General features: G+C 35.0%; 1 protein-coding gene across 2 annotated transcripts in view; it reads left to right on the forward strand.

Moving 5' to 3' along the window:
• PRKAR2B (protein kinase cAMP-dependent type II regulatory subunit beta) overlaps window positions 1–12,957 on the forward strand; it is a 97,080-nt gene extending 84,123 nt beyond the window's left edge. The window contains exons 8-11 of one of the 2 annotated variants that reach the window (XM_081282900.1): window positions 655–729; window positions 8,696–8,761; window positions 8,887–9,025; window positions 10,984–12,957. In XM_081282900.1, coding sequence (XP_081139026.1) covers window positions 655–729; window positions 8,696–8,761; window positions 8,887–9,025; window positions 10,984–11,117 — 414 coding nt within the window. In that variant the 3' untranslated portion in view covers window positions 11,118–12,957. The remainder of the gene's footprint in view (window positions 1–654; window positions 730–8,695; window positions 8,762–8,886; window positions 9,026–10,983) is intronic. The other variant, XM_081282901.1, reaches the window with a different exon arrangement.
• Window positions 12,958–13,358: the final 401 nt, after the last annotated feature.

Raw genomic sequence — 13,358 nt, forward strand, 5'->3', positions numbered from 1 at the left:
TTATCTTGAATGGTAAAAATTTTCCAGAAACCATGAGAGCTTACTTTATATACTTCTTTGCTAAGCTCAGTAATTTTCTAGATATCCTACTCTCATATTTGAAATAGTTTGAGATTAATGAAAGAGGGGAACATATATGTACCCACAGAGTCTTATAAAATGGCAAATATCAACACAATAGTGCTTTTCCTTTCTAAAGTTAGATGGCTGGTTTGTTCCTGGTAGAATCTTGGCCACCTTTCATAATGCATGTTAGAGAGCTGATCTTCTCCAGCAGCATATCTCCTTAAATAGAAGTAGAAGGGATGCAAATCCAGCACCTTCTGAGCTAGGCAAGTAACAAAAAGGGAAGGGATGGTGACAAGCTAGAGAGAACATGTACTCCATCTAAAGTAACAGCTGCTATTCCATCATAGTTTTATTACTGCCATACGAAAATATGGGCTGAGAGTTCCTGAGTCTTCTGATTTCTCAAGAGAAGCTAGAAATACAAAATTTATTTTTAAATGCTACCAGCTAATATAATGAACATGTAATCAAGTAATCTACACACTGCTCACTTAGCCTCTAGGATGCTACTTTTTAAGATGTAAAATAGGTCAGATTACCCAATTAGTCTTTTTCTTCTTAGTAACTATCTTTTTTTCTTTATAGGTTTCTGAACGCCTGAAAGTGGTAGATGTGATAGGCACCAAAGTGTACAATGATGGTGAACAAATCATTGCTCAGGTATGTATTTTTTAAGTGTAATTCACTTTGGGGTTATATTCCAAAAGGTTTTTTATACATTTATAAATCTTGACAAACTTTGTCACTAAAATTAATAAGCAGTAATGTATGCAAATGAATATTATTTTATATTATATTATATTACATGAATATTATTCGTACTAAATGACCTGTTAAAAGTGGCTTAATTAAGGCTGGGGTTGTGGCTCAGGGGTAGAGCGCTTGCCTAGCATGCGTGAGGCACTGGGTTTGATCCCCAGCACCACATAAAAATAAACAAATAAAGGTATTGTGTCCGTCTCTAACTAAAAAATATATTTTTAAAAAAATTGGTTTAATCTACAGCCATTTATCTATTTGAATAGCTTGTTTATATAATTAACTCCTTTTTTTCTTTATTTTTTCCACATTTTTTAATAATTGTACATACTCATGGAATTTATTGTTACATATTTGTACATGTACACACTATAACAATATAATTTGGCCGATATTACTCCCCAGCACTAGTCACCCCCCACCTCTTGGTTCCTTTTCCTCTATCAATCTCCCTTTGATTTATAGGAAATCCATCCCTACCTTTGTTTTCCTTTTCCCTCTCTAGCTTCTACATATGAAAGAAAACATATGACCCTTAACCTTCTGAGTTTGACTTATTTCACTTCACATGATGGGCCCTAGTTCCATCCATTTTCTTGCAAATACCATAATTTTATTTTTATATATGGCTGAATAAAACTCCATTGTGTGTATATACCTCATTTTCTTTATCCTTTCATCTGTTGATGTGACACTTAGGCTGATTCCATAGTTTGGCTATGTGAATTATGCTGCTATAAACATGGGTATGCATGTATCATTGTACTATGACTTTAATTATCCAGGATAAATACAGAGGAGTGGTATAGCTGGGTCACTTGGTGGTTCCATGCCTAGTCTTTTCAGGAATCTCTGTACTGATTTTCATAGTGGAAATACCAACTTCAAGGTATACCACAGTATAAAAATGTTCCTTTTTCTCCACATTCTCTCCAGCATTTGTTATTGTTTGCATTCTTATTTATAGGTATTTTATTTTTATTGAGACTTTTGTGAATGGAATTGTTTTCCTTCTTTATTTCTCAGCAGATTTATTGTTGGCATATATGAAAGCTGTTGATTTTTAGAATTATCTTCATAGTGTCCCAGAGGTTCTGATCTATTGTATCACTATTTTGTATCTTATTTGAGCCTAAACATTTTTAAATTTCTCCTATCACCCGTTCATCTTTTAAAAGAGTATTCAATCTCTGTGTGTTTATATAGTTTCTATAGGGTTTGGTTGTGCTCATTTCTAATTTCATTCCATTATGATCCAATAAGATGCAAGGAATTATATCAGTTTTTTTGTATTTGCTAAAAGTTGCTTTGTGGCCTAAAATATTATGTATTTTGGAGAAGGTTCCCTGACCTGCTGAGTAGAAAGTGTATTCAGCTCTTGTTGGATGAAATAGTCTATAGATGTCCATTTGACTTATATTAGTTCATGTCTAAAGAGTTTTTACTGAGTTTATGTCTGAATGACCCATCTAATGGTGACAGAAGTGTGTTGAAATCATCCAGAATTATTGTACTGAGGTCTACCTGGAACTTCAATTTGAGTACTGTCTCTTTTATGCAAATAATTGCACCCATGTTTGGGGCATAAATGTTTATTACTATTATATCTTATTGTTGGATTGTTCCCTTTACTGATATGAAGTGACCTTCTTTGTCTCTTTTGATTAATTTTGGTGTGAAATCTTCTTTGTCTGATGTAAGAGTGGCTACTCCTACGTATTTTCTGGTTCCATTTGCATGGTATATCAATTTCCATCTTTGCACTTTTAGCCTGTGGTTTTCTTTGCCTGTTACTTGCAAATAACATATATGTTGGTCTTTTTAATTCACTTTGCCAGCCTATGTCTTTTAGTTGGAGAGTTGAAAGCATTTACATTCAATGTTACTATAGAGAGATGTTTATTAATTCCTGCCATTTTGAATATCGATAATCTTTAATTTGGTCCTGTTTCTCATTTACTTAGCTATTCTTCAAATGAAATTTGTTCTTTTGTGAGCTTTGAAGTTTTTAAATATCTTCTGTGTGCAGTATTTCTTTAAGTAATATCTGTTTAGTAGTCATGAAGTCTTTTAGTTTATGCTTATCTTGGAAGGTTTTTATTTCATATTCAATTTTGAATGATAAAGTGTTGTGGAGAGGTTCTTTTTTGATCTTGTCTACTTGGGGTTCTGAATGCCTCCTGTATCTGGATGTCCATCTCATTCTGAAGGTTTGGAAAATTTTCTCTTATTTCCCTGAAGAGTTTATCCATTCCATTAGGTCATATTTCACATCCCTCTTCAAATCCAAATTTGGTCTCTTCATGTTGTCCCAGAGTTTTTGTATTCTGATCATGGTTAATTTTCTTTTTCTTTAATACTGTCTGAATGAGTAAGGCTGGCCACTTTGTCTTACAGCACTGAGATCCTGTCTTCAGCATGGCCTATTCTATTAGAGAGACTTTCAAGTGAATATTTTATTTGATTTATTGTGTTTTTCATTTCCAAGATTTCTGTTTGGTTCTTTTTCTACATTTCTATCTCTTTACTGAATTTCTTTATATTCTATACTGACTTCTTTAATTCATTCAGTTCTTTTTTCCTACATTTTCTTGGAATTCATTGAATATTTTTATAATGATTTTTTTTGAAATCCTTGTCTGATATTTCCTTCATTCAATATTTTGGGGGTTGTTTGCTGGTGAATTATGAACTTTAGGAGGTACTGTTAACTTGCTTTTTCATATTTCTTGTATTCATTTGTTGGGTTTTAAACCTCTTTTGCATCTTTTGGAAGGGATTTCTCTTCCATTATTATGTATAGACCTTTTTAGGGCACAAGTCTTCGTTTGCCAAAGTGTCCTAGAGTGGTCCAGATTAAGACCCCCTTATAGGTGTCCACATCATTTGTGTTATTTCTTTCTGGTTTTGCTATAGTAATGGATGTCCCTCAGTTTTCTACTTGGGGCCTGGTTGTGAGTCTGGCTTTTTGTCTCTTCTATTCTTTGTATTAAAGTATAGCTGAAGATCGAGTGTCATTAATTTGTGTGTGGAGCAAGGTGTGGTGTCTTTTGGTTAAGTTTAGTTTAACAGCAGAGTTTCTGTCCTATGATCTTGTAGTGCCCCTAAAGGTTCCCAGCACCTCAAAGAAAGGAGGAATTCAAACAATAGCAACAACCAATACAAAGAATATACAGCATTAAGCTAAATACTTGGTTCCTACTATGACAACTACAATGTTAATTGCTACAAAAAACAGAAATGGTAGGGTCAGCAATTGCCAGCAGCAAAAATAGAAAGTAACCCTGAACTATGTTTGCTATTAAAGTAAACAACGGGTGTCAAATATGTCATACACAATAACTGAAACAGCATTAATAACTGGGGCAAGAGTTCTATAAGCCAATTAGTGCTTAAAGGTGGTAAAAAATATGTCTATAATACCAGCAGCTTGGGAGGTAGAGACAGGAGGATCTCGAGTTCAAAGCTAGCCTCAGTGAAAGTGAGGCTCTAAGCAACTCAGTGAGACCCTGTCTGTAAATACAATACAAAATAGGGCTGGGGATGTGACTCAGTGGTTGAGTGCCCCTGAGTTCAATCCCTAGTACCAAAAAAAGGTAAAAATACAATTAATTTAGATAAAAGAAGATGTGATAGGGATAGAAAAAAGCTCATAATTTCAAAAAATTAATGCAGAAGAGATGTAGCATGTGATTGTTATAAGGAGGAGAAAAATAGAAATAATAAAGAGAGAATGAAAAATAATAATAGAATTTGGCTGTTAGCAGAAAAGAGAAACAAGGAATACACAAATGAAAAACAATACAAAACCAAACCCAAATATACTAATCAAAAAACATAAACCTCAAAAGACAAAGCAACGGAAAAAAATTTTTTTTAAAGAGAGAGTGAGAGAGGAGAGAGAGAGAGAGAATTTTTAATATTTATGTTTTAGTTCTCGGCGGACACAACATCTTTGTTGGTATGTGGTGCTGAGGATCGAACCCGGGCCGCACGCATGCCAGGAGAGCGCGCTACCGCTTGAGCCACATCCCCAGCCCAGCAACGGAAAATTTTAAAAATAAAATTAAAAAAAATTTTAAATGCTAAAAGTGAACAAAAAAGTAAAAATATGTATATGTATCCATGAACCAATCAACACAGCAAACACAAAAACAAAACAAAAAAAGATTCTCAATGAAAACTTAATTATTTCCACTGACGAGGTCAAAGTAGTCAACTAAGAACAAATGGATACTGTCTATCTTGGGCTGTGTTCTGCGACTGAGAACAAGGGCTGGGGGTTGTTAAATCCTTCGTTTTGTGTTGCTCAGCAAGCTGCCACTTGGATTTGCTTAAGACTGAAGCTGGCTCAAATAATTCTGTTTCTCTTCTCCCTAGAATGAGGTAGGATGGGATAGGAAATACTGTCAGCTGGGAGATTTTTCTGTACGGACCAGATAGGAATACTCCCAGGGTGGGGCCACTGCAGAGTTCTGTGAGTGGAGTTCCTGCAGTTGGGGCTTAGCTTAGTTCTAATTGGGACTCAGGGGCTTTGTTGGGTGGTGACTAATCTGGAGAAATTAGATCACCACACCCATGGGGCCTGGCAGTTGCTGATCATAGCTGGGAATCTGGATCTAGTGAGCCTCTCAAGGATTCTACTCATGGACTTGGGGAGTCAGACCTTCACCCCCTCTGTTGTTTACCCAGTCTTTCTGGGCTTCCTAGGTGTAGTCCCTGAGTGTATTCACACTACCTGTTCAGATTCCTGACTGCTTCAGTTGTTCACATGAGCCTACAGACTCAAAAGGGGGAAGGAGTTGGGTAAAAGCCCCCCAGGGTAAAACAGTCTCTTTGTCTGTTTTGCTTCCAATTTGATAGGCAAACCCTAGGCTATGGGGAAGGTGCTTGCCAGGACAGTGTAGTCAACTTGTCCAGATCTCCCAGCTCCTGCAGCAGCAGCAGCCTCAGCGTGGCCACATCAAGATGGCTCCCCCCTCAGTTCTTGGCACACTTTCCAAGCACCAGTGTACAGTGCAGCCCCTAGATCAGCTAAGGGCAGGCTGCTTTTCTCATGTCAGGTTTTTCCGTACTAAAGCTATCCATTGGGTTTCTGTGTTACTCTTCCTTCTGTGCTGAACCAACACTGACAGTGACACAGCTAGTTTGGCTCTAGTAGAGTCTTTCTTCTTTAAGTCACTCAAATTCTTATTTATTTATTTATAGTTGGACACAATAACTTTTATTTATTTATTTATTTATTGTTATGTGGTGCTGAGGATTGAATCCAGGGTCTTACACATGCAAGGCAAGTACTCTGCCACTGAGCCCCAGCCCCAGTCCAAAGGTACTCAAATTTCTAAGTCTCTAAGACACTCTGACTGTCCAATGTTGTTCACTCACTCACTGAGAAGCAGTACTCCTGCCGCTTGAAATCCAAGCTTCAGAGCAACTAGGAATGCAGCTTTCCTCTAGCCCACCATCTTGAATACTTTAATGAATACGTATTAAACTGTCAAATGGCTTTCTGCAGTTTTATAATATGTGACATGAAATTTCACATGCATATAGGGAATAAGATTTAATTTATAAGAGGAAAAGGTGAGTGCTCCCTGAGATTAGTAAGAACCCAGAAGTCCTTTGGGAGATATTGTGGAGTTTTACACGATCCGTTCATGATGAAACCTCCTGCAGCTGCTTTTAGATAACAGTCACCAAGAAGGGGACACATTGCATCATAATCTGTACTGGCTTCCAAGCACTAAATGTTTAAATAAACACGTTCTTTAACCCCCAGTGCTTTTCTAAGATCCTGGTTGGAACCAATAGCATTGCGTACTTCAGTTTGCTAGGGCTACTAAAAAGCAGGATTTATGAAGACAGTTTAAGTTCATAGGTAAAACATACTTACAGTGTTGCCTTATTTCTTAGTTACATTTCTGAAGCATTGAGCAAATGATTTAAGTGGCCTTTTTGATTGATTGCACTATACAGCACAGTGCTCTTTATCTGAATTATTGTCTTTTCCTTTAAATGTGAAACAAGGTTCTAGGTCCGAGACTGAGGAAGAAAATCATTGTTTATAAGGCAAATAAGTGAATCTCTCAAAATCTGTGTGTGGGTATACATACACCATGCAGATTACACAGTTAAGGATTGGGAAGAAGTGGAGTCAAATCGGAAAACAAGACTAAATTTCAGCTATGTAAATTGGTAATTAAAATATAGGGCATTTTAAAAATGCTTATTTTTATTTTATTTATTTGTATATATTTTTTGGTGATAGGGATTGAATTTGTGCATGCTAAGCACAAATTCTACCACTGAGCCAGCACCTTACATGCTGCTTTTTTAGTTTATTTTGAAATATTCACAAGAAGTTAGAAAAATAGCACTGAAAGGTCCCATGTACTCTTCACCTGTTTTTTCCCAATGCATCTTGCATCATTATTGTACAATATCAAAACAGGAATTGGCATAATCCAGAGTTTATTCGGATTTCATCAGTTTCACCACATAAATTTGGAGTATATTTACACAGCAATCAAGAGACCTGTTATTCATAACACTTAAAAATTAGGGCGTAGCTCAGGTAGAGTGTGTGCTTAGCATGCACAAGGTCTTGAATTCAATCCCAAGCACAAAACAAGGGGGGCGGAAGATATGCTATACTTAGAGTTTAAATAACTATGTAAGCATTTATAGGCATATATATATATATATATATATATATATATATATGTATGTATTGTATATGTACTACATTATAGAAATATAGATTCAACATTTTATTTTAAATACCTGTTTCCCTAGGGTCACTTTGAAAAGCTAAGTAAAAAATAAAATGTTATTATTTTACATAGTGTACTGTTTTACTCAGAAATTGTCATTAGAAATTAAAACACAGTTGATTCAGAAACAGAAACAAGAAAAAACATGTATGTAGTGAGAAACAGCATCACTTTTTAGAATTTTAGTAGTCTTTTCAAAACCTCAATGTCAGTAGACTGGCATCTCAGCATAGTCCTTAACTGCTGTAAAAACACAAAAGCCATAGGGACTGCTTTGCCGCAGTCTGGCTGGGCACAAATAACCGAGCTGCCACAAAGCCTTGTAGGTTCAAACAGTAACTCTTTATTCCCCAACTCTCTCCTGCACTCTACACACAACTTCCCGGGAACACACTCCCTCCACCGGGCTCCAGGAGCCAATTCCCCCGGAATCCCTCAGGAACTCCAAAGTAGTGGGCTCTGGAGGCAGCGGGATCGCCCTAATCCCAGAGCCCCCCTATTCCCAGCAGGATCCGCCCTAATCCCCAGTCGCCCTATTCCCAGAGCAGGGTCACCTTTCAACCATTCCCTCTAGCAAAATGCCAGGCGTCATTCCGACTAAACTGTGGCTCTCAACACTGCTTCCTAATGCACCTAGGTGCTTTGGGTACTGTCTGCTTTATTTCTGCCAGGAGAAATAGGACACGCTGCACATCCTAGCACTTCCCAATGATCACAAGATGAGCTGACATATTCCTGTAGAGTGAGGGGATGCTGCAGTTGGGACATGCAGCAGTGTTGCCATTTCTAACTCTTATGCTGTTATCCAGGCTGAAATTTGGAGGAGATTCTTACCTGTTATTTGCCATATTTTCTTAGCTGTTAGCAGAAATGCTGTGGTAGAGAGTATGTTCTTTCAAATAGCTTTACAAAGGAAACTGTTACTATATAATTATCAATTATAACCTCTTGATTTAGAAAATGAAATGGCCTGTTCCTGGGGAGTTTCACTTTTTAGGCAAATATCTATATACTGGGATTGGATTGATTTCAAGGGTATGATTTCAGAATTGTCAAATTTGCATTTTCATCCTCTTTTTGTTTTATTCTGATAGGGAGATTTGGCTGATTCCTTTTTCATTGTAGAATCTGGAGAAGTGAAAATTACTATGAAAAGAAAGGTAAATATTCTGTCCTAAAAATTCACATATTAGCAAGGAACATGTTTTCTTTCTGATACTGAGCCTAAATTTAAGTTTTATTTTCATAAGCTGAGCAAAAGTTAATATTTTTAATTCCTTGTCAGGGTAAATCAGAAGTGGAAGAGAATGGTGCAGTAGAGATCGCTCGATGTTCTCGGGGGCAGTACTTTGGAGAGCTCGCCCTGGTAACTAACAAACCTCGAGCAGCTTCTGCACATGCCATTGGGACTGTCAAATGCTTAGGTAGGAATCACAATAGTGAGCATTGAAATTATGTCTGCATTTTATGTATTCATGTTGTATAAATCATTTGGTTCAAAAATGTTGTGAGGTCCCCACAAAATGTAAAAGCACTGCATTGTAAAATCAATTTATGGAAGCCATTTTTTTTCTTTGAAAATTTTCACATGCAAATATATTTTGTTCTTTTGTGTATGTATGAAAAAACATTATTTTAATCATTGAAAGAAAAACTTGCAAGTGCCAAGTTTTACATCTAACCCATCAAATAACATATGCTATGTTCCTTAGGAGAAAAAGCTAAAATAATAATTTTGTAAAGTTCATTATTAGGCTCTGCAAGGTAAGTTGGAATATCTGTGAAAACACATACTCATTGAAGCACAGGGATGCCAGAGTTTAGGTTTATCAAAGTGTATCAACATTCTGTTGTTCTGCTGTTTATTCCTTTCTTCTATCAGAGGATCTTGGCAGAAATGCCATCCTCAGCTGGAAGATGTTTGTTATATATCTGAGGTTTTATATCTGAGAAATCAATTACCATAGTAATAGGAAAATGTAATTCAGGAAGCAGCAACAAAGATGGCACTTTAGAAAACTGATTCCACAGTAATTAGCCTCTCTGTGCTCTTATCCACCGTTCAATAGGATAAAGTTATTTTCTGTGTTTTTAAGAATTGCAGGGCTCTACAGAATTAACTTCTTAGAGAGGAACTTTTTAAAAAGCTTTAAATAAGTATATTAATCAGGTAATATATTGGATGAAAGAGAAGACAAGTAGACACAGGCAATTTTGCAGAGTAGAGCTATTAGTAAGAATAAAGGTGATATGAGTGAAATTCTTTTAATTATTTATTTTAAAAAATCTGCGTATTATCAGAAATGCAGGGAAAACTAATAATCACTGAATCACCCACTATACCATCACCACTCAGTGATTTCTATTATTATAATTCTTTTTTTGTCTTTTTATTTGCATGGGGTTTCTGTTTAAAAACAATTTTGTAAAATGCTTTGTTCATCCATTATAGCTTGGGAATTTTATCATTACATCAAATCTTAGCATTCAGTTTAGGTAAATATATACATGATAAATCATTCAGTCACTCCTTACTGGTAAATATTTTATGGGTTTTAGCTCTAAGTTTTTGTGTATATGTGTGTACATAGATGGCTTTTCCATATCTAGAAATTTTCCTAAGAAATTATTCTCAGAAGTGTTCTTTAAAAAATGGCTTGATATAGATCACTTTTAGTTTTACTAATTTATATGCTACTAGCATTGCATTCACCCCATTCCTATAAACTCTGCCTTTTTTACTTTTTCAAATTTGAAAGGCAAAGACATTTTAATTTGTATTTCTGTGATGGAAAGTATGATATTTTTCATCTGTGTATTGTAAATTCAGCTCTAAAGTACATGAGACAGGCAAGAAAAGTGATATAGGATATATTTATAGAAGTAAACAAAAGCATTATGTTGGCTGCCATTTTGGATTATATAGACAATGGTATAAGAGTAAAAATTTAGGTAACTTTTGTTCTTCACAACATGGCATTGTAAACCCTTAGACCAGACTAGGAAGTATTCCTTTGCCACCTTTGAAGGTGTTCATATTACTAAGGTAGCAACATCAACATTTTTTAAAATTCCAGGGCCTCCCATGACACTCACTCATTCTTTTCCTGGCCTAGACCAGAAACCTCACACCAACCTAGCATTGCATATTATCTGCTGAGGAATCCAACAGTGTAGCTTGAGAGGGCCCTGGCTGCTTCCTTTTTGAAACAGAATTTTAATTTTTATGGTTTTTCTTCATTTGACAGTATTGCTTAAAACTTACACTTGTATTATTCACAGTTGCAAAATAATGGAATAGAATAATGGAATGGATATTATATCGACTTGGAAATTCCACAGCTTTGCAAAGAGTGTTGTTTTTCATTTTTTCTTTTCTTAGCCATGGACGTGCAAGCATTTGAAAGGCTTCTGGGACCTTGCATGGAAATAATGAAAAGGAACATCGCCACCTATGAAGAACAATTAGTTGCCCTGTTTGGAACAAACATGGATATTGTTGAACCCACTGCATGAAGCAAAGTATGAAGCAAGAAGACCTATAGTGACAAAATTACACAGTAGTGGTTAGTCCACTGAGAATGTGTTTGTGTAGATGCCAAGCATTTTCTGTGATTTCAGGTTTTTCCTTTTTTTTACATTTACAATGTATTGGTAAATAGTAGTGATTTAATAGTCAATAGGCTTTAACATCACTTTCTAATTAGTAGTTCATTAAAACAACATTGATAAAATTGACTTTCTACTCCTCAAAATTATTTGACTTAAAGTTTTATTATAATGATTGTAATATATTGAAAGTATCCATGTTTGAGAAGATAATTAAAAGATACTATCATAGGCAATGCGTTTGATTTATTCAGATTGATATCAAGTTAGTGACTATGCCCATGTAAGAGAGAACTTGGCAATGAATCATGCAACCAGCATGGCATCACATTCTTTTTATAATTCATTATATAGTAAAATTTAATCATTTTCATAAATTTTTTTTGGCTTGATAAGTTATGTGTTGGCCTTGGCCTATTGGTGAAATGGTATAAAAACATCATATGCAATTTTAAAACTATATATTTTTGCAATAAAATACATTTTGACTTCTTTGGCATAATGTCAGTAACCTACATATTCCAGTGGTTTTAAGGAATGGCAATTTAGTTAATAGGGAAAAGAGTCTTTCTAAGATGAGTAATCATTAATGCATTTTTCCCTCATCTAACATGTATCTTTGTTTCCTTTTTTCATTTTGCAACTTCCTGTATTTTTTACTTTTAAGAGTTTGATTTTGATGTCACAAAGTTTTTTTTTTTAAAAAAAAGCTATTTAAACTTGTTAAATCTGACTTTTATCTTCTAAAAGCCTAAGATCTTATACTTAAAAGAAAAACCTTAGTCCTATACCAAAAATATGTTGAGAACCTTATTTACATGCCCACAGTACATTTCTTTATTCTTCACTTGACCTACACGATATGGTTATTTGCATATATCTGCCTTCACGCATTTCTGTTCTTCCTTGTGATGGTTGACAACACACAATCGTATTGATCGGCAGCCAGTGAGGTTTGCCTTTTTTTCCCTTAAAACCTCTCTTAGTAGGTTTAAAATTTGTAAGCAAAACCACATATAACAAAAAAGGAGTTTTTGTTCATACCATATATAACATCAGGCCTTGCCATTTGTGTTAATGTCTACTCATAAACTTACCAGATTTTCATTGATCACTGATATGCTTTTATTCTGACATATAAAACCTAATTATATTCAACCAAAGCAATATAATCTTATATGATTTTTAGGTTCCATGATCCAGTGTCTAAAAACATTAACTCTAACCAATATTCACATTTTGGGAAACATGTATCAAAAGAATATATACCTACATGGGTAAAATTATTGTGGGGCTATTGTCCTACTAGAGGATGTTTATGGTCCTACTTGTATATGAAAAAATGTTAAGAATTTTAATTGGATAATGTATATATAAGAAGTTAAAGTATGTAACTTATAACATCAGCCACATTTCAGAATATTGTTTTAACACTTTTGCAAAACCTTGTAGGGAAAGGGAGCTTGCTATATGAAGATGACTTGTTTTCTATTTAAGACTTTATTTTAAAAGCCATGTCTGTTAAACAAGCAAAAAAAGAAAATTTCTGGTTCATCATTCTGTATTCTTTATTCACTTTTTCCATTTATCTCTTTTGTCGCATAAGCTGATTGTTAACTATTCATGAAACAGTAAATAAATGCCTGTTTAATAAAGAACTTTGACCAAGGCTATAAATGCCAGTTATGTTATTTTCAGTATTGTTGGTTATATTTAAATTTTCCTTATAATAAAGCACACTTTTTTAATAAAATATGTGAATTACTGTTTTTAATACTTAATATGACTTGCAGCATAAAACATGATAGACATGTGGCATGTGAATGCAAATAAGCCCCAAGGTATAACTCCGCAAGAAAGTATGTTTTTTTAATGGCAGTAGTTATATGTGAAATAACGGTGGTTATGTTAATTTGGACTTTCAGGTAACCAAATAGGGCTAGTAATGTAGTTCAGTGGTAGAGTGCTTGCCTAGCATGTGTGAGGCCCTTGGGTTCAATTCCCAGTACTGCATCAAACAAAAAAAGCACCTAAAACGAACAAAAACCTTGGTGCTAGAATAAGCAAATAAAATAGGCTAACTAGAGAATGTATGTGTAAATTATCTAATTAAAACAGCTCAAGTTTGACTTGTGGTTGTCACTTTTT

Source organism: Spermophilus citellus (assembly GCF_964194105.1).
Source record: "Spermophilus citellus genome assembly, chromosome: 3".
NCBI classification, from domain to species: domain Eukaryota; kingdom Metazoa; phylum Chordata; class Mammalia; order Rodentia; family Sciuridae; genus Spermophilus; species Spermophilus citellus.